The following is a 22,359-nucleotide window of genomic DNA, read 5'->3' on the forward strand; positions in this document are numbered from 1 at the left end:
TTATCTCTTTCCCGGGCTGTGTCACTGTGCTCTTATTAAAGCAGGCCCAGTGCTGGGGATTATGAGGCTTTGTTGGAGGGGTTTAAAGGAAGGGTCAAAGTGCACCCACTTAATATGGGCCCCAAAGGGCCTCCTGGGTAATTGCCAGTGCCTAATAAACTTCTAGACATCCTCTTCTCACTCAGATCTGTAGAGGGTGCAGGGCATGATGGGAAAGATCACGGCCCCTGGAGCCCCTGTCTCAGAACGGTGTGTGACAGGTCACGGCGGCGGGCCTTTAACCGTCGCCATGGTAATTCAGACCTGGGGTGCATCCCTCTCCCATGTGTCCCTCCCCACTATGCGTGATGGAACAGGTTACTGAACAATTTAGCCAGCTTTTGTAATCTCCTTTGAATAGTCATGGGGGGGAAATGTCAGCGGCAGGTAGATAAGGTCAGGGGTGTGGTCTGGAATATCATTCCAGCATTGGAAGGGCCAATGGGATTTGGAGAGCCCCAAATGCGCTGTGGCTAAGTAATTGGCCATAAGAAAGGAGCTGTGACTGAAGCCAGAAGTGGCTCTGTGATCCCTCTCAGGGCGAAGAGAAGCACAGAGTCCGTTAGCTAATGAGGACATTAGAAATATGCTTCCTTAAATATTGATATGACCTTGATTAGGAACAAACAGCCTGATTTATCTTCTCATGTACACACCCACAAGCACCCTAATTCAAAGAGGAAGCTTCATTATCTCCACAAGAAAAGGAAATGCAGCTTAAAGCCTGACATTGAGATGCAACACATTTCCCACAGAAACCTTGGTTCTACAGATAAAGAAGTGTGTGAGTGTAAGATCGTATGGATGGGCAGACACCGATATAGGGACGGTAATGATAATGTCCTGTGCTGTCATTAGAGGAGCATTAAGTGCATGAATCAGAGGGCAAAGTGACATTACAGCAACATCAGTGTTTTCCCACCCAGATGTTCAAGCATGCGTGCTCACGATGGTTTCTACCCGCTGTGCATACATATGTGCATACATGAAATACACATGCACATGCGTGCTGTACACATTCCATGATCCATCCTGTGGAGGACACATCGCCTGGAGGAGAGATTTAATAAGTTGCCGCGTTACGTGAACATCAAATCATGTGACTTGGTCAATATGAGCTTTGAAGACAAATGTAACCAAAACACTTGAAAATACTGCTTTAAGACACTTTGCAAAATGATCACTATTCAAATATGTGGGGATAAAATCCAGTGTTAGTGTGAATATTAGCCTTTCTCCTGTTGGAGGGGTTTGGAAAGAGTTTTAAAACAGTCACATCGAGAAGAAGCACTTCCCTCTCACATACAGAACAGCTATTTCAGTAGTTGTCCTGAAAAGTCTGTGAAGTGCAATTGTGAGGGTAAACTAGGACACCGCTTTCTGACACGACCTGCACTCTTTTAGGTGGAGTAACTGAATTCTCTGTGATCTCTCTCAGTCTCACCTGCGCTGCAGATTTCTGCACAGTGAGGCATGAGCGGAATGTCTTTACATTCATATCACTTATTGATATTGGTACTGAGATATCTATGGCAACCATTTGAGTATGTATTCCATATCCTTGATACCAGACGGCAGCTGCCTACACTAGTTGACTCTTTGATTGCACTTGTTAGATATATGGTCAAACTAGTTTGGCACTCTGCTTTACTAGTTAAATAAAACATTACACTAGTCACTCTTTTTCAGCAACTAGTGGCACTTTGGTCCGACTAGGTAGCACATACGCCTTACTAGTTACGCCAGGAGCAGCACTTGCAGCACCAACTTGTAAGCTCTTTGATTAACTAGTGACCCTCTGACCGTAGTGTCCCTTAAAGTCTTACAAGTTAACTAGTGCGCTGCAAAAGCTCTGACTTGTTAACTAGTTACACAAAAGAAGCAGAACTAGTTTACTAGTGGCATACATTTGTCTGCACTAGATAACTAGTAGCACCCAGAATCCTTCACTAGTTAACTAGTGGCATACATTTGTCTGCACTAGATAACTAGTAGCACCCAGAATCCTTCACTAGTTAACTAGTGCATACATTTGTCTGCACTAGATAACTAGTAGCACCCAGAATCATTCACTAGTTAACTAGTGGCATACATTTGTCTGCACTAGATAACTAGTAGCACCCAGAATCATTCACTAGTTAACGGTCAAAGTTTATAACATAAACGGCAAAAGGTTCACTAGCTAACTAGTTGACGCCTCTTTTGAGCTTACTAGTTAACTCGTGGGGCTCAAAATGTCTACACGTTAACTAGTAAACCCTTTGCCCTTTACTAGTTAACTAGTGAGATACATTTAAATTCCACTAGTGAACTAGTGAGGCTTACAATGTTCACTAGTAGTACTCGTGGATCCCAAATGTGCACTAGTCACAGAATGCTAATGAGGAGGAGGGGAATGAATGCATGGAGGTCTCCTATTGGCCCTAAACTAGAGCGCCACCCAGCCCAAATCGTTTCTTTAAGAGCTTAAATACACTTTGTTTTAAAATGGTCATATGACCATATTTACAAAAATATAATACAAAAGTATTGTTGTAATTATTATCATATGACTGTATATCAAATTAGGTAAGAACATTGAAGACTTTCTTAAAATGTGAAAGTTGCCTTAGGACTGCAGACAGGAATATAGATCCTTTTAAAACTAAAACGTAGTTAAGCTGCAATTTGAAAGGTGCTTGGATTAGAATGGCATTGTGAAAACTGAGTGACATTATTGATGGATAGAAAGAGGAAGTAACCCTCTTCGGATCACATCTTTGAGAGATCGCCGCGACTTCCGTAATTATTAGTCTAAAGCAACATATGGAGAGGTTGTTTATCATACGGATCTATCGTTATCCTGATTTTAAGATCTGTCCAGTGTTTCTACTTTATTCATTTCATGAGCACCGCTTATAAAATGTTCCACGATCATATCAGGGGCGGCGCTGAAGCACCCCCCAGGATTGCCAAAGCACCCCCTAAGCACCCCCAATAAATATGTGGGTTTTTTTCGAAAATTATTATTATTGTTTTTATTAAATTAAATCAGAAAAATTATTGATTACTTCAATGCAAATGTGAAACAAACAAATGTTTGACCAAAAACATAGAGCCAACACAGGTGATATGATTAGACCAATGGCCAGCACCCATTAGATTGTTGACCTACCCATAGGCTAAATTACTTTGTGACACTTGAGTGACTTCCTGTTAGCTGGAGCCCCAAATTATTTGCTAACAGCAAAGTGACAAATGGATCGTTTTTTAGTCCTGAAAACGTCCACGTGTGGACACTCAATCTGAAAGCGAGAGGGATTTTGCACATAATAGGCCTCGTGAGTAGGAAGTAGCTTACTTCTGGGTCTCTGTGTTTCATTCAAGCTCTGTGTGTGTGTGTGTGTGTGTGTGTGTGTGTGTGTGTGTGTGTGTGTGTGTGTGTGTGTGTGTGTGTGTGTGTGTGTGTGTGTGTGTGGCACGAGCCATTTTGTGTGTGTGCGCAAGCGAGCGAGAGAGAGCGCGCGCACCGGTAGGTATCTACCGGAGATCGTTGTGGTTAGCATCTGGTGCTAGCTAGCCAAGCTAACGGATATAGGCTAAGGAGCTTTTTCAACAACAAGGTGGAGGGAGAAGTCTCTCCTGTCAGACTGAGAGTCTCAGATAACCTCAGCTCAGGTGAAGTACAGGACTCTCTCAGTGTTTCGATAGTTAACTTTAGTCTAGTTATCTCAGTGGGTCTCAAACGGTTTGTTTTAAAAGGGGAGTGATTTGTAAAATATCTATAAAGAAATAGTAAATCTGTTTACAGTTCTGTTTCATATGTATGTTGAGAGATACTGTATATCCATATATCTCTTCATTTTGCTCTCAAAGTGCACCAGATTGATGCTTTTAACTTCCTCCGGACCCCAATAGAGGAGGTGAGGACCCTCATAGAGGAGGTGAGGCCCACTCCCCACTTGTAAAAATAGCACTTTACCCCTGCTTACACCTATATGCCGTGAGCTGATTACCGAGCCTTCACTGTTTTTGAAGCTGTAGTGTGGATGCTCCGTAAGGGTTTCCCATTAATGCACCAGCGCTACAGTTGAATTTTCTACTGCAACACTCCCCACACGCACACACAGTGTACCCGCGACTGTAACGGCCCGTCCACACTACAGCGTCGACAACTCCAATCTGCCCGTTCACTTTGAATGGGGTGACGTCACGTTGCCTCGCTTTTTCGCCGAACTGAATTGTGGGTAGCATAGCGGTCCGTCTCCGGCGTCAGAAGTTGAACATTGTTCAACTTCTGACGCCGGAGACAGACCGCCGGAGATGCCGGAGTAGCCAGCGCCAACCAATAAAATAAAAAATCTGACAGCTCAAGCCGTAGCCAATCAAACCGCGTCTAAGCTGGGAGAGATATCCCGCCGTTCATTTCTATATTTCAAAAAAAGTTGGAGGAGAAACTAATTATCGCCGTAGCAAATCACCCGGTTTTGTATGACCAGACCCTCTTCACCTACCGGGATACAAACCGGAGGAACCAGGCATGGAGGGAGGGGGCAGAGACAGTGGGGGAAACTGGTAGGTTTTCGCCTGTTTGGGGAGTTTATATATATATTGCTCGCATAAAATCCCCGGGGGTTTTTGCTTTGTATGTCGGGGGCGGGAGATTCATGTGATTGGTTGTTGGTCGCATTGCTTGAATAAAATCCCCAAGCTCCAGACACGCCCAGCTCCAAGCTTTTTTTTAAGCTGTAGTGTGGACGCTCCGTTACGGAGACGGACCGCTCTGCTACCCACAATTCAGTTCGGTGAAAAAGCGAGGCAACGTGACGTCACCCCATTCAAAGTGAATGGGCAGATTGGAGTTGTCGACGCTGTAGTGTGGACGGGCCGTTAATGTTTGAGCACCCTCTATGAAACGTCAAGCTACCCCACAGCACCCCCTAGAGAAAATCTCTGGCGCCGCCACTGGATCATATACTTGTGTGTCTCGAGTGCCGGTGTTCTCACACACAAGCATACGCACACTCGCACCAACAACAACACACACACAAAGCACAAACAGAAACGTGTATTTTTCTAGGCAAAACACACTGACTGACTTCCCACGGACAATATGTTAACAGTAGGCACTAAATACCCGACTGATGCACCTCACCTCTTCGAGACGTTGCTAAAATCATTGCAGGAGAACGCCCCCTAAGTCTCTCCCTCACAGAGCTGAACTGACCAATCAGAATCTGGGTCCCGCCTGCTTAATTTGCATATGGCTCACTAGTGAACGTGTTGGCCATATGAACGGCAAGTAGTTAACTAGTGGATACATATTGCAACATGTATGGCTTTTTCTTAAACTAGTGGATATTTTCAGCCCACTAGTTGTGGTTTTCCTCTCTCTAGTCCAACACAATGACTTACTAGTTGACATGTACGTGCAACCAGTTCACTAGTCATACATGTTGACTAGTGAATCTTTTGACACGTAATTTTACCATTTGATGCTTGCCCTTGGACTTTTTTGAATAATTGCTTGGGAAAGATTGTGATGTGATTTATTTGTGTTGCTGGCAGTGCTTTTCAGATCAGTTATGACAACTTGTTGAGGCCCTATAGATTCCATAGGAACCATGGTTGGGTGTGATGGTCTTTCCCCTTTGTGCGTCTGAGGGGGGGCTTAGGCCACACTGAGCCTGGGGGCTGGGGCCTCTTCCTGGTACACTGTCAGATCATCATTAGGGAACACAATAGCATCATCCATACCTGTAATATGAGAAGCCACACAGCTTCGGTGACTGGAATGAGAGAAAGACAAATCCTGGAAGAAAATGCCTTCAGGTACACAGCCACACAATGTAGACCGCAGCAAGAAGACAAGCCTGTGTGTGTGTGTGTGTGTGTGTGTGTGTGTGTGTGTGTGTGTGTGTGTGTGTGTGTGTGTGTGTGTGTGTGTGTGTGTGTGTGTGTGTGTGTGTGTGTGTGTGTGTGTGTGTGTGTGTGTGTGTGACAGCTACAGGAGCCTTCTTTATTGATGTGCTTTGCTGCCTATAGGGACATGATGTTAAATTAATATCATGCACTATCAGCATGCACTATCAGCATGCACTATCACTAGCACTGTCCTGTCCTGCTTTGTGTACATCAGCTCTGTGTCAAACTGAGGAATTATCATCAGTTATAATCTGCACCTGCGTGGCCTTCATGGTTCTAGAAGGCCAGATGTGAGTACATACAGAACCAGGATCCATGTCTGCAAAGTCAGATCAAAGACTGCATCATCAACAGAGAGGTGTATTCATATGTTAACAATGTCTTTTCCCTTCTGGTTTCCCCAGTCCTGAGAGATGACTTCCGTCAGACGCCCAGTGATGTGGTGGTGGCAGCAGGTGAGCCGGCTGTTATGGAGTGCATCCCCCCCCGAGGCCACCCCGAGCCCACCATCTCCTGGAAGAGAAACAACATCCGGGTCAACGACAGAGATGAGAGGATCACTGTATGTATTGATTTATTCATTTTTGCTTTGCCCAAATGCATCATTACAGGTCACCGAGTCCACTTCTCCATGTCTCTACATCAACATGTGTCCCCTCTTCTCCATGTCTCTACATCAACATGTGTCCCCTCTTCTCCATGTCTCTACATCAACATGTGTCCCCTCTTCTCCATGTCTCTACATCAACATGTGTCCCCTCTTCTCCATGTCTCTTCTACATCAACACGTGTCCCCTCTTCTTCATGTCTCTTCTACATCAACACGTGTCCCCTCTTCTTCATGTCTCTTCTACATCAACATGTGTCCCCTCTTCTTCATGTCTCTTCTACATCAACATGTGTCCCCTCTTCTTCATGTCTCTCCTACATCAACATGTGTCCCCTCTTCTTCATGTGTCTTCTACATCAACATGTGTCCCCTCCTCTTCATGTCTCTTCTACATCAACATGTGTCCCCTCTTCTTCATGTCTCTTCTACATCAACATGTGTCCCCTCTTCTTCATGTCTCTCCTACATCAACACGTGTCCCCTCTTCTTCATGTCTCTTCTACATCAACATGTGTCCCCTCTTCTTCATGTCTCTCCTACATCAACATGTGTCCCCTCTTCTTCATGTGTCTTCTACATCAACATGTGTCCCCTCTTCTTCATGTCTCTTCTACATCAACATGTGTCCCCTCTTCTTCATGTCTCTTCTACATCAACATGTGTCCCCTCTTCTTCATGTCTCTCCTACATCAACATGTGTCCCCTCTTCTTCATGTCTCTTCTACATCAACATGTGTCCCCTCTTCTTCATGTCTCTCCTACATCAACATGTGTCCCCTCTTCTTCATGTGTCTTCTACATCAACATGTGTCCCCTCTTTTCCATGTCTCTTCTACATCATGTGTCCCCTCTTCTTCATGTCTCTTCTACATCAACATGTGTCCCCTCTTCTTCGTGTCTCTTCTACATCAACATGTGTCCCCTCTTCTTCATGTCTCTTCTACATCAACATGTGTCCCCTCTTCTTCATGTCTCCTCTTCATCAACATGTGTCCCCTCTTCTTCATGTCTCTTCTACATCAACATGTGTCCCCTCTTCTTCATGTCTCTTCTACATCAACATGTGTCCCCTCTTCTTCATGTCTCCTCTACATCAACATGTGTCCCCTCTTCTTCATGTCTCTTCTACATCAACATGTGTCCCCTCTTCTTCATGTCTCTTCTACATCAACATGTGTCCCCTCTTCTTCGTGTCTCACTACATCAACATGTGTCCCCTCTTCTTCATGTCTCTTCTACATCAACATGTGTCCCCTCTTCTTCATGTCTCTTCTACATCAACATGTGTCCCCTCTTCTTCATGTCTCTTCTACATCAACATGTGTCCCCTCTTCTTCATGTCTCTTCTACATCAACATGTGTCCCCTCTTCTCCATGTCTCTTCTACATCAACATGTGTCCCCTCTTCTTCGTGTCTCACTACATCAACATGTGTCCCCTCTTCTTCGTGTCTCACTACATCAACATGTGTCCCCTCTTCTTCATGTCTCTTCTACATCAACATGTGTCCCCTCTTCTTCGTGTCTCACTACATCAACATGTGTCCCCTCTTCTTCATGTCTCTTCTACATCAACATGTGTCCCCTCTTCTTCGTGTCTCACTACATCAACATGTGTCCCCTCTTCTTCATGTCTCTTCTACATCAACATGTGTCCCTTCTTCTTCATGTCTCTTCTACATCAACATGTGTCCCCTCTCCTCCATGTCTCTTCTACATCAACATGTGTCCCCTCTTCTCCATGTCTCTTCTACATCAACATGTGTCCCCTCTTCTTCATGTCTCTTCCACATCAACATGTGTCCCCTCTTCTTCATGTCTCTTCTACATCAACATGTGTCCCCTCTTCTTCATGTCTCTTCTACATCATGTGTCCCCTCTTCTTCAAGTCTCTTCTACATCAACATGTGTCCCCTCTTCTCCATGTCTCTTCTACATCAACATGTGTCCCCACTTCTTCATGTCTCTTCTACATCAACATGTGTCCCCTCTTCTCCATGTCTCTTCTACATCAACATGTTTCCCCTCTTCTTCATGTCTCTACATCAACATGTGTCCCCTCTTCTTCATGTCTCTTCTACATCAACATGTGTCCCCTCTTCTTCATGTCTCTTCTACATCAACATGCGTCCCCTCTTCTTCACGTCTCTTCTACATCAACATGCGTCCCCTCTTCTTCACGTCTCTTCTACATCAACATGTGTCCCCTCTTCTTCATGTCTCTTCTACATCAACATGTGTCCCCTCTTCTTCATGTCTCTTCTACATCAACATGCGTCCCCTCTTCTTCACGTCTCTTCTACATCAACATGCGTCCCCTCTTCTTCACGTCTCTTCTACATCAACATGCGTCCCCTCTTCTTCATGTCTCTTCTACATCAACATGTGTCCCCTCTTCTTCATGTCTCTTCTACATCAACATGCGTCCCCTCTTCTTCACGTCTCTTCTACATCAACATGTGTCCCCTCTTCTTCATGTCTCTTCTACATCAACATGTGTCCCCTCTTCTTCATGTCTCTTCTACATCAACATGCGTCCCCTCTTCTTCACGTCTCTTCTACATCAACATGTGTCCCCTCTTCTTCATGTCTCTTCTACATCAACTGTGTCCCCTCTTCTCCATGTCTCTTCTACATCAACATGTGTCCCCTCTTCTCCATGTCTCTTCTACATCAACATGTGTCCCCTCTTCTTCATGTCTCTTCTACATCAACATGTGTCCCCTCTTCTTCATGTCTCTTCTACATCAACTTGTGTCCCCTCTTCTCCATGTCTCTTCTACATCAACATGTGTCCCCTCTTCTCATGTCTCCTCTACATCAACATGTGTCCCCTCTTCTTCATGTCTCTTCTACATCAACATGTGTCCCCTCTTCTTCATGTCTCTCTACATCAACATGTGTCCCCTCTTCTTCATGTCTCTTCTACATCAACATGTGTCCCCTCTTCTTCATGTCTCTTCTACATCAACATGTGTCCCCTCTTCTTCATGTCTCTTCTACATCAACATGTGTCCCCTCTTCTTCATGTCTCTTCTACATCAACATGTGTCCCCTCTTCTTCATGTCTCTTCTACATCAACATGTGTCCCCTCTTCTTCATGTCTCTTCTACATCAACATGTGTCCCCTCTTCTTCATGTCTCTACTACATCAACATGTGTCCCCTCTTCTTCATGTCTCTTCTACATCAACATGTGTCCCCTCTTCTTCATGTCTCTACTACATCAACATGTGTCCCCTCTTCTTCATGTCTCTTCTACATCAACATGTGTCCCCTCTTCTTCATGTCTCTTCTACATCAACATGTGTCCCCTCTTCTTCATGTCTCTTCTACATCAACATGTGTCCCCTCTTCTCATGTCTCTTCTACATCAACATGTGTCCCCTCTTCTTCCATGTCTCTTCTACATCAACATGTGTCCCCTCTTCTTCATGTCTCTTCTACATCAACATGTGTCCCCTCTTCTTCATGTCTCTTCTACATCAACATGTGTCCCCTCTTCTTCATGTCTCTTCTACATCAACATGTGTCCCCTCTTCTTCATGTCTCTTCTACATCAAATGTGTCCCCTCTTCTCCATGTCTCTTCTACATCAACATGTGTCCCCTCTTCTCACTGTCTCTTCTACATCAACATGTGTCCCCTCTTCTCATGTCTCTTCTACATCAACATGTGTCCCCTCTTCTTCATGTCTCTTCTACATCAACATGTGTCCCCTCTTCTTCATGTCTCTTCTACATCAACATGTGTCCCCTCTTCTTCATGTCTCTTCTACATCAACATGTGTCCCCTCTTCTTCCATGTCTCTTCTACATCAACATGTGTCCCCTCTTCTTCATGTCTCTTCTACATCAACATGTGTCCCCTCTTCTTCATGTCTCTTCTACATCAACATGTGTCCCCTCTTCTTCATGTCTCTTCTACATCAACATGTGTCCCCTCTTCTTCATCGTCTCTGCTACATCAACATGTGTCCCCTCTTCTTCATGTCTCTTCTACATCAACATGTGTCCCCTCTTCTTCATGTCTCTTCTACATCAACATGTGTCCCCTCTTCTTCATGTCTCTTCTACATCAACATGTGTCCCCTCTTCTTCACGTCTCTTCTACATCAACATGTCGTCCCCTCTTCTCCATGTCTCTTCTACATCAACATGTGTCCCCTCTTCTTCCATGTCTCTTCTACATCAACATGTGTCCCCTCTTCTTCATGTCTCTTCTACATCAACATGTGTCCCCTCTTCTTCATGTCTCTTCTACATCAACATGTGTCCCCTCTTCTCCATGTCTCTTCTACATCAACATGTGTCCCCTCTTCTTCATGTCTCTTCTACATCAACATGTGTCCCCTCTTCTCCATGTCTCTTCTACATCAACCTGTGTTCCCCTCTTCTCCATGTGTCTTCTACATCAACATGTGTCCCCTCTTCTTCATGTCTCTTCTACATCAACATGTGTCCCCTCTTCTCCATGTCTCTTCTACATCAAACTGTGTCCCTCTTCTCCATGTCTCTTCTACATCAACATGTGTCCCCTCTTCTCCATGTCTCTTCTACATCAACATGTGTCCCCTCTTCTTCATGTCTCTTCTACATCAACATGTGTCCCCTCTTCTCCATGTCTCTTCTACATCAACATGTGTCCCCTCTTCTTCATGTCTCTTCTACATCAACTTGTGTTCCCTCTTCTCCATGTCTCTTCGACATCAACATGTGTCCCCTCTTCTCCATGTCTCTTCTACATCAACATGTGTCCCCTCTTCTCCATGTCTCTTCTACATCAACATGTGTCCCCTCTTCTTCATGTCTCTTTTACATCAACATGTGTCCCCTCTTCTTCATGTCTCTTCTACATCAACATGCGTCCCCTCTTCTTCACGTCTCTTCTACATCAACATGCGTCCCCTCTTCTTCATGTCTCTTCTACATCAACATGTGTCCCCTCTTCTTCATGTCTCTTCTACATCAACATGCGTCCCCTCTTCTTCACGTCTCTTCTACATCAACATGCGTCCCCTCTTCTTCATGTCTCTTCTACATCAACATGTGTCCCCTCTTCTCCATGTCTCTTCTACATCAACATGTGTCCCTCTTCTTCATGTCTCTTCTACATCAACATTGTGTCCCTCTTCTCCTTCTCTTCTTCTCATATTCTTCTTCTTTCATTGTCTTCTTCACTCAACATGTGTCCCTCTTCTTCATGTCTCTTCTACATCAACAGTGTCCCCTCTTCTTCATGTCTCTTCTACATCAACATGTGTCCCCTCTTCTCCATGTCTCTTCTACATCAACATGTGTCCCCTCTTCTCATGTCTCTTCTACATCAACATGTGGTCCCCTCTTCTTCATGTCTCTTCTACATCAACATGTGTCCCCTCTTCTTCATGTCTCTTCTACATCAACATGTGTCCCCTCTTCTTCCATGTCTCTTCTACATCAACATGTGTCCCCTCTTCTTCATGTCTCTTCTACATCAACATGTGTCCCTCTCTTTCCATGTCCTCTTTCTTACATCAACATGTGTCCCCTCTTTCTCATGTCTCTTCTCCATCCAACATTGTGTCCCCTCTTCTTCATGTCTCTTTTACATCAACATGTGTCCCCTCTTCTTCATGTCTCTTCTACATCAACATGTGTCCCCTCTTCTTCATGTCTCTTCTTACATCAACATGTGTCCCCTCTTCTCCATGTCTCTTCTACATCAACATGTGTCCCCTCTTCTTCATGTCTCTTCTACATCAACATGTGTCCCCTCTTCTTCATGTCTCTTCGACATCAACATGTGTCCCCTCTTCTCCATGTCTCTTCTACATCAACATGTGTCCCCTCTTCTCATGTCTCTTCTACATCAACATGTGTCCCCTCTTCTTCATGTCTCTTCTACATCAACATGTGTCCCCTCTTCTTCATGTCTCTTCTACATCAACATGTGTCCCCTCTTCTTCATGTCTCTTCTACATCAACATGCGTCCCCTCTTCTCCATGTCTCTTCTACATCAACATGTGTCCCCTCTTCTTCATGTCTCTTCTACATCAACATGTGTCCCCTCTTCTTCATGTCTCTTCTACATCACCATGTGTCCCCTCTTCTCCATGTCTCTTCTACATCAACATGTGTCCCTCTTCTTCATGTCTCTTCTACATCAACATGTGTCCCCTCTTCTCCATGTCTCTTCTACATCAACATGTGTCTCCTCTTCTCCATGTCTCTTCTACATCACCATGTGTCCCCTCTTCTCCATGTCTCTTCTACATCAACATGTGTCCCCTCTTCTTCATGTCTCTTCTACATCAACATGTGTCCCCTCTTCTCCATGTCTCTTCTACATCAACATGTGTCCCCTCTTCTTCGTGTCTCACTACATCAACATGTGTCCCCTCTTCTCCATGTCTCTTCTACATCAACATGTGTCCCCTCTTCTCCATGTCTCTTCTACATCAACATGTGTCCCCTCTGTGGAAAGAGACTCTGAAAGTTTCAGGAACAAAGATTCTCTCTCTTTTTTATCCATTTCTATAAAAACCTGGATCTCCTCCTAGAGCACCATGAGGCGCGTTCACACTGCGGTACTTTTCCCACAAAGGTTCATCAGAACTTAGTTCATGCGAACTCTTTAGTTCTCATGAACTAAGTACAGATCGCGTTCACACCGGAATAAGTCCCTGGGGGAGGATTAGGCAAATGAAGCCGCTGACGTCACTTCTTCTTCTTCTGCTTTGGGTTTACTGGCAGGCCGCAAACCACTTCACGGCGTATACTGCCGCCCAAAGTCCCCGGCCGGAAGTCCCCGGAGCTGGGGAAGGCTTCAGTAGAAGCTGCTGGGAGTCCCAGCAGCTTCTACTGAGCCTTCCGAGTAAATCGCCAGAACGCCAGAACGCCGACACCTCCTCATCTCCACCGCTCCCATGTTTTATTTTGTGTTGCCATAAGTTAGTCTCTCTGCGTTTCTGCGCTGAGCTAATGCTAATGCTAATAATGCTAATGCGAGGATAATAAAATGGCGGCTTCACAAAACCTTTTGGGAGTTTTACGGGGCGTGTTTTGCAATCCGCCCAGCCAATCAGGAATATAGCTCTTTTCTCACTAAAGACCCCCTCGAAAGTCCCTGCTCTCTAGCAGGGACTTTCGAGGGGGTAAAAAGGTTCGCATGAACTAATTTTAGTACCGGCTCTTTTTGGTGTGAACGCGATCATGAACTAAGTTCGCATGAACCTTTGTGGGAAAAGTACCGCAGTGTGAATGCGCCTAATCTCTCTCAGAGGGGCGTGGGGAGGGGCTCCTTATTTTCACCTAAAGTAACAGACAGAGAATCAGCACTTTGGAAACAGGGCTGAAACAGAGGGGATTATGGGTAATGCTGCAATGATCTGTTATTTGGAGCCAAACACTTCAGAGACATGTTTGTATATATCTGAGGCCTATAATATGTTGATGAAAATGAGTATAACAGGGACCTTCAAGTTACTGAGCTGCTGTTTTATTCCGCTGTTATTAAAAAAAAAATGATTGAATTGATTTTGAAACGTTTTCTTGTAAAAAATAAACGAGGATGAAGAGTCAATCCATTCCCATCCTTTTTGACAATTAGATTTAGAAATAAGTAGCACTAAATGAATCAATCATTGCATGTTAGTGTCACGGACTGAAGCGTTGCTCATTGTTGGAGCGAGACCCATTTTCAAAATAACTATCCGAAGAGCCATCTGTCACTGACATTCTTTAATATCTGTTTCCAACCTCTCTCCATCTGTCTTCCTGTATCCCCCCCTGTGGTCTTCCTCCTTCTTCTCTCTGCACCTCCATCCTCTCTATCCCTACCTATGCTCCTCATTTCCAGATGCGAGGAGGAAAGTTGATGATTTCCAACAGCAGGAAGAGTGACGCTGGCATGTATGTGTGTGTGGGAACCAACATGGTGGGGGAGAAGGACAGTGACCCTGCTGAGCTGGTGGTGTTCGGTGAGTCTTGTTTCCTGCATCTCATTCATAATGGTCCACTTGTAAATACTGCATGGGAAACTAAACAAATGTCAATTATGCTAATCCTATTTGTTATTGCATTACAAATTCTGAAATGTGGGCGGTAAAAAGGATGGTTATTTATAAGTACAAGGAACCTCATTTAATATGCAAAGATCTGCCATATTTGTTTACAGTTGAGATTATACAGTAAAGTTATAACATGTATTTAAATAACCGTGTAATTAGTCTAAAGTAGAGTAATTTAATTGTAATTGTATGTCAAGTATTGGACCTTGAATGAATGAATGACTTTCAATAGGGATGTAACGATATATCGAATATCGCGATATCGCGGTAAATGAATGTCTCAATACTGTCGTGAGAATTTTTTATTAATTTATTTTAAAACCTTTATTCAACCAGACGGTCCCATTGAGATCATCGATCTCTTTTTCAAGGGAGACCTGTCCAACATGGCAACAAGTAGGTTACAACATGAACATAAAACAACAGAACACAAAAGGACATGGTATTTACAGGGCTACATGCACACACCTAGAGACATGGACAAGTTCCAACAGTATATCTATATCTCTGTCAATAAGCCTCACCTTCTTGGCAACAACTGTATTGTTTTTGAAGTGGTGGAGAGACGATGCACAGTTTGACCCACTGCTGTCACCCATGGCCAAAGCATATCTCTCTGTCCCAGCAACATCAGCACCAAGCAAGAGAGTTTTCTCCACAGCAGGGGATTTTGTAAACGCCCAAACATCCCAGCTTCTACCTGAAATGTGGACGTGCTCATATTCCTGAAAGATAACCTTGATGACGCTGAGTGAGTGAGTTAGTGAGTGAGTGAGTGAGTGAGTGAGTGAGTGAGTGAGTTAGTGAGTGAGAGAGTGAGAGAGTGAGTGAGTTGAGTTACTTGAAAAACTAAAGTGAAACTTGATTTATTCTATTGCAGGGTCTGATTATTAGATTGTTGACACTTTAAAATACTACTATCCTACTCAAATGCTGCACAAATCAGATTTATTATTTAATAAAGAAAAAAAAATTCAAGTAAAAGAAAAAAAAAAAAATTCACATTTTCTTTCTTTATTTTTCAATATCGCGATAAATATCGTACCGTGGACTTTTTATCACGATATTATCGTACCGTGAGTTGTTGGTATCGTTACATCCCTAACGTCTAATGTTACTCTGATGAGACATGCGTGGTTCTCATTGAAAGCCTCTTGCCTCCTGGTTCCCTGTCTCCTGAGGGGCTTCTCTCCTCAGCTGATGTTGGAGCAGCAGATGGATATTTCCCCCCCACTGCCCTTTGACCTCTCTGATCTTTCCTCCCCTCGTATTCCCTGCTTTGCTCTCAGCAGCGTAATCGTTTTCAAAGTGTGTATTGATCCGAGGAAACGGATAGAAGATTGATATTGTCTTTTCGGTCTCACCAAAGCCCCTCCGCCGGACCCCCGCCCAGATGCTGCTCCTTACACACAGCAGCACATGTTAACCCAGTGTGTTAAACTTCATTTATCAGCGTATGGTTCCTGAACATGTATGACCTGACGCTGCCCTTATATTTAACATTACTGCCATGTGTGAAATGTGCATGACTCCAGCCAGTGCTCACCTGCACTCCTACCTGGAGGCCATGCCAGCTTATAACTGATCTGATCCTGATCAGAGCTGACGTGCACATCAGTCTCTCTGGTCTCTGGCGGATTGACGGTCCCGTGTGTGTAACTACATCTTGTTCTGGACCGCCATCAGACCTGTAGCTGTGATGCAGATCCTCCTTCTTCTTTCATCATGTTAACATGCACTGAGAAATATGCAATTAAATGTATGTTGTCAACAGATTTCACATAACTCAATTAGGTTAGTTGAAAGCAATAGTATCGAGTTGAAATACACATATTAGGTTCAACTTAATATTATTGCTTTCCACTAACCTAATACAGTTATATAAAATGTGTTGACATGATATATTTACTGAAAGTCAACCGTACAGTTTTCAGTATGTTTCGTTGTGCTGCTCAAAGTCTTACTTTCCTGCATGTCATTCCCCGTGGTCCCTTTGTGTTCTGAGTTCATCACACAGTACCACGCGGCTGTGCCCGCCTCGTCGCCCTGGAGGGTCCGTCGCCTTAAAGTGCAGTGCCACCATGTCTCATCCCCTGTCTCATTTCAGAGAGGCCCGTGTTCACTAAGCAGCCGGTGAACCAGGTGGTGCTGGCGGAGGACACGGTGGACTTCTTCTGCGAGGTGCACGGAGACCCCACCCCCACTGTCCGCTGGCGGAAGGAGGAGGGGGAGTTGCCCCGGGGCAGGTACGCAGAGCCACACCGTCAGAACCGCACTGGCGTCACGACACCAACACAACATGCGGGTCGCAGGTTGTTCATCATGCCACTGATGACACAGCAGCCTGCATGTACAGTGTGCTGTGCTAAGCAGAGACAAGTCGAACCATTCATAATATGACTTTCAGAGTGGATGCATCTTTTGGTCTTGCAAACAAAATAACAAAAACAAGTGAATTTGTTTTCCCCGTTGTTGGAGGTGTAATGGACAACACATTGAAACGCATCCCAGCTTTCATGGAGCAACATAGAGTCTTTTATATTTACACTGAGCAAGTACAGACACAATCAACCGGATTCTAAGCAACATATCTAGGCAGCTGTGGAACCTGCCGTCACTGGTAATGAAAGTAATGTCACGAGGCTACTGCACGGTGACCCGGGCTGTCGTGTGACTCAGACTGTATTCAGCTCTCATGATGCCTCAGGGGGAACAGAGCTAGATCTGCCTACAGCGATACCGCCAGATGTTTCCTGCACTGCATCAACTTTTCTCTCAGTGGACCACACATGTTGTTTTCAGAAAAGTGTCTTCTTTCCAGGTTTCAGATCCGCAGCGACAACAGTCTGCATCTGACCCAGGTGCGAGGCGAGGACGAGGGCACGTACACCTGCGTGTCTGAGAACAGCGTGGGCAAGGCCGAGGCGTCCGGCAGCCTGCAAGTGCACGGTGAGACAAGTGGTGGTGTATGCATCCCTTCATCTTCAGTTCCGCCGCAGGCACTGACAGCACAGCACAGCATGATGCAGCTGAGATACGTTAAGATAAGATAAGATGGGGGGGGGGTTGGGGGGGCGTTGTGTGTGTCCACAGCAGGTTGTGATATGCACTGTACAGTAGCATCAGAAATAAGATTGGAACACCGTGAAGGACACACAATGATGATAGGGTTACAATATACAGAATGTAAAGTAACAGTACATATTAAAATGCAAATATTGGAGTTGGGTGAAACTGTTAAGATATATAGAGATACATACATATTGTAAATATAAGATAAGATAGTACTTTATTGATCCTAATTTGGGACATTTTTGAAATATATATATATATATATATTTATGTGCATGTTCAGATAAATACATTACAGAATGCATACGAGTGGATTAGCAGAATATAAATCCAAAACGTTTCTTCTTCTCGTTGAGCTTAATACAAAGGAACAAGTGCCTCGTGTTTAGTTTCCATTGCCTTAGTAAATGTATCACATAAAGTGTATCTTTCTCAACAATAGAAAGTCAGAACAGTCTTATCGGCGGTAACCCTCAGTAAGCCCATTCTGCACTGAGTGTGTAAAGGATGTTCACAGGTGGACGGTGAGGCCATGCTTCACAACACATCTCAGCTCCCAGCTGGCTTCCTTTAACTGTCTTCCTTTATTCATTACCACTGTCCAAGATACAACTATGACCCACAGGGAGACAGGCTTTGTGGCTGGCTATAACTCGCCCTCGTATGCCACTGGACACATGCTGAAACTGTGAGAGAGAGAAAGTGGAGATTAGACTTCAAGTTGATATGGTGTCTGAAATGCTCTTCCCTCTGAGAGAGAGATCAAGAAGCATGACGTCTGTTCATGACGAGAGGCATTCTGAAGAGAGTCTGCCACTTGCGATGATACAAGAGAATTCTAGAGTCTCATTTTGTATCGGTTCATTCTTTCAGCAAGCGCTCCACTGTGTGCCCACTCTGTGTGCCCACTCTCTGTGTGCCCACACACTGTGTGCCCACTCTGTGTGCCCACTCTCTGTGTGCCCACTCTCTGTGTGCCCACTCTGTGTGCCCACTCTCTGTGTGCCCACTCTGTGTGCCCACTCCCTGTGTGCCCACTTCCTGTGTGCCCACTCCCTGAGTGCCCACACACTGTGTCCACAGCAGACACACAGCACTGGTGGGCAGCAGTGATCCCAGCAGCGCCTGTTGGACACACAGACTGATTGTGGGGTCCTGCATGCGTCTGCCGGATTAGGGATAACAGAAACCCCCCCCCCCCCCGATCAAGCAGACCACCAGCTCGTGTCTTCACCTGTGTGCAGCTCACCACCCCTCCTGCAGCTCCACTGCCTCTTCCTGTTGGAGCACTTCATTAGGCATCAGACCGTGTCCCTGCAGCCCCCTCTCTCTGAGAGACTTCACATCCTGTCATCCATCGCCGCATACTCACTCGTCCTTCTCTGCCTCTTCTCTTTCCCAACCCTTTCTGCATCACTCCATCTCAGTCGGCCCGTCCTGTGAGTATTCCATTTCATCCCATCTAACGATGTAATGCAATAAAAAGTACTGCATAACACCTTTGATATCCTTCACATTGTAACATGCATGCAAAGTGTATGAAAAGGCTGCAGTCATGCACTCATGAGCCACACACGGTGCCTCCACACTGTGCATGCAGCCGGGCTGTGTGGCCATGAGACCCTCACTCTCACTCGCTGCTGCTGTGTTCTGAGAGTGAGTCAATGTCTACATAAACCAAGAGAAGTGTGTGTGTGTGTGTGTGTGTGTGTGTGTGTGTGTGTGTGTGTGTGTGTGTGTGTGTGTGTGTGTGTGTGTGTGTGTGTGTGTGTGTGTGTGTGTGTGTGTGTGTGTGTGTGTGTGTGTGTGTGTGATGGCCTCAGTATGTTGGTGCACATCACAGGTCGAGAGTGTGTTTGGGGGGGGGGTGAGATGCTTTGCTTGTAAGCACTTTGCCTGCCTTTGCTGAGCAACACACCACAGCGTGTCGTACAGCAGCAGTGGAACAAACCCCAGTGTGATCCGTCTCACTGCGGCTCAGTGCGCGCTGAGCCGTCCAAACATGTGTCCGCTGTGTTTACTTCGAGGCTATCTAACATTAAGTATCTCCTAAAGCTGCGATCAGCCAAGGCAATAACTTCAAAATCAAACAACTCCGCAAAACCTTCAATCTTTCAATGTGTGTAGCAACTGTGGTGCGGATAGGAATCCAGACTCTAACTGTGTTGCTACATGAAAAACCTAAAGAACCCAAAACCTGTGTGTGGGGCACCAGCGTGCGGACAGCACTTCCTGCAATAGCACTCAGCGAGAGGACTTGGTGTAAGGTGTTGTTAACGGGGCCCTACTCTGCTTCAGGGGTTCTCCCTCTCCTGTCGAGTCCTAGAGGTGTCAGTGCATGTGCCTGACACACCTCCATCCGACCCCGTCCGGTGCCTTGCTCAGGAGAGGTCGTCTGAGGGAACGTGACTTCTGGGTCTTCTAGCGTCTCACACCTCAGTGTCTCGCTGTGTGCCGAGCTTGATAACGTCTCCAGGCTTCTCCATCCACGTTGTTACGCCTCATCGTAACAATGGCTGCTCTGTCGTCCTTCTCATGTTGGATGTCAGAAGACACCGTGGAGTCTGGCAGGTCGTTTCGTCAAGTTGCAAATCACACAATCTGTTTCCTGGAGAGACTTTGTTGCGTGTTAGAACGTTATTCCAACCCTCCCCACCTTCTATAACCTTTTCCTCAAACACCAATCAGAAATGGCACATTACAAAGTAAGGACCAGCCTCTGTCTTAATCTCTCAGCATTCAAGAGACACCCCTCCTCATCACACAGACACACTCACACACTTCACAGAGAGAACACTTCACCCTCAATAACAATAATAATAGCTTTGATTTATATAGCTCCTTTCAAGGGACCCAAGGTCGCTTTACAAGTAATAGGGCAAAAACAAACAAAGGTCAGACAGACAGAACAACAGATCGATTAGGGGCCGAAAGCCTTGGCAAACAGATGGGACTTGAGGGTCCTTTGAAGGCGTCCAGTGTGGGGATGTTGCGAATCTCCGCAGGGAGAGCGTTCCAGAGGGGGGGGGGCTGCCACGCTGAAGGCTCTGTCCCCGAAGGTTCTCAGTTTGGTGCGGGGGGTGGTGAGCAGGCCAGAGTCTGAGGACCGCAGGTTCCGGGGGGGGGCATGTGGGTGAAGGATGTCCGATAGGTACTGGGGGGCAAGGGCATGGAGGGACTTGTAGGTCAGGAGGAGGACTTTGTAGGATATGCGGGACTTGACCGGCAGCCAGTGGAGGTGGATGAGGGTGGGAGTGATGTGCTGCCAGGGCTTTGTGTGCGTGAGGACCCGAGCAGCAAGACCAGACTCTCCTCCTTCAGTCTGTTCCTATCGTCAGGTTGTGTAAATGTAACTTGCACTGCTTGTATACTTTTGCTTCCTCTTGGCATGCTAGCCTCGTTATGTGTTCTCAGCTCCGGCAATACCCACCACACGGAATACATCTCCAGGCTCCTCGAAACACTTATCTCAAGTTTCATTCTTAATTTAGACATTTCCCATGTTACCTCCCTGAAACGGCCTCCCGCTGTTATCAGCTTCTGTGCCATTATTTCCACAGACCCGGTTCTGTATCCCATAGAACTGGAACATGAAGGTGTTTGATGAGCAGTGACAGCCTTCCTCTCTGTTCGAAGGGCAGAGCTCGCAGCCCAGAATATTAAATGATGAGTAAATAGCATCAATGACATGCAGCCATTGTTGTCACGCCCTGCTACGATCCGTCTCCCTGTCCCCTCCATGTGAGGATGCTAATGTTCCCCCTGCCCTAAATCTAAAGCTCAGTGTCGCGCCGAGTGCACCCATTATTGCTAATTATTTATTACAGCCTCGGGCGGTGTGCCAGCCTGCCTCCTCAAATCAAACAGTGCTTTTCTCCAGACAGGGCTGCGCAGCAGACACTGCTTTGTAATATCCGGAATGTTCCGGGCTGTATTTGGGTCAGAGCGTGGCGTTGTGTCTGGTGACGGAACATGTGCAGGTGTTGACATGTCTGTCAAGCAGCACAGTGTCGGTTCTCTATCACATTTGAGTCGCATTACACAAGACGTGTGTACGCACTGCAGTTCCTTCACCTGTCAGGACTTGCATCACACAGGAAGAACCTTGAGGTAGCCAGGAAGTCAGGGGTTTCATAATGTCCCATAATGCACTCTGTGGTTCACATCCGAAACGGGGCGGGGGGGGCATGTTTGACCTTTCGGCCTCTTTGATCCCAGATCATGACCCTGCCCATCTCGGCCCAGGGACCCTTAGCTGTGAATTATCCTGAGGCTGACACGTGGAGCACCCCCCCACCCCCCGCTGTGTAGAGGGGGCCAGTGGAAGCGGTCTCAAGCGGCGCACTTCCCATAACAGGGAATCAAATGTGTGCAGGGCATGAAAGGAAGCTGGTTCCTGATCTGTTGCGAGCTACTACAGGAAGCAGGGTGATAGTGGGCAGTCGGGGATTCAAACCACGCCCTGCCCCGAGGTCTCACAAGCAGAATGCCTTTATTAGTCCAAGCTAGTGCAGCAAGAGTGCAAGTCAAAAAGGCATGCAATAATAAAGAAAAACACACGTTGGTAAGACAATTAAAATAAAGACACATAGGTACACAACCATGCCAAAGAAATGAGTGTCAGCAATTTAAGTAAAAGGGACATAAATAGCATATTAAAGTATTTCAACCTTACAAAGTGTTG

At 45.7% G+C, this 22,359-nt stretch overlaps 1 protein-coding gene across 1 annotated transcript in view; it reads left to right on the plus strand.

Moving 5' to 3' along the window:
- Positions 1–22,359, plus strand: part of robo3 (roundabout, axon guidance receptor, homolog 3 (Drosophila)) — a 174,718-nt gene that overhangs the window by 91,759 nt on the left and 60,600 nt on the right. Inside the window, exons 2-6 of the mRNA XM_071205372.1 lie at positions 3,895–3,962; positions 6,224–6,505; positions 14,393–14,513; positions 16,711–16,849; positions 17,425–17,552. Coding sequence (XP_071061473.1) covers positions 3,895–3,962; positions 6,224–6,505; positions 14,393–14,513; positions 16,711–16,849; positions 17,425–17,552 — 738 coding nt within the window. The remainder of the gene's footprint in view (positions 1–3,894; positions 3,963–6,223; positions 6,506–14,392; positions 14,514–16,710; positions 16,850–17,424; positions 17,553–22,359) is intronic.

Source organism: Pseudochaenichthys georgianus, chromosome 14, assembly GCF_902827115.2.
Source record: "Pseudochaenichthys georgianus chromosome 14, fPseGeo1.2, whole genome shotgun sequence".
Lineage (NCBI taxonomy): Eukaryota > Metazoa > Chordata > Actinopteri > Perciformes > Channichthyidae > Pseudochaenichthys > Pseudochaenichthys georgianus.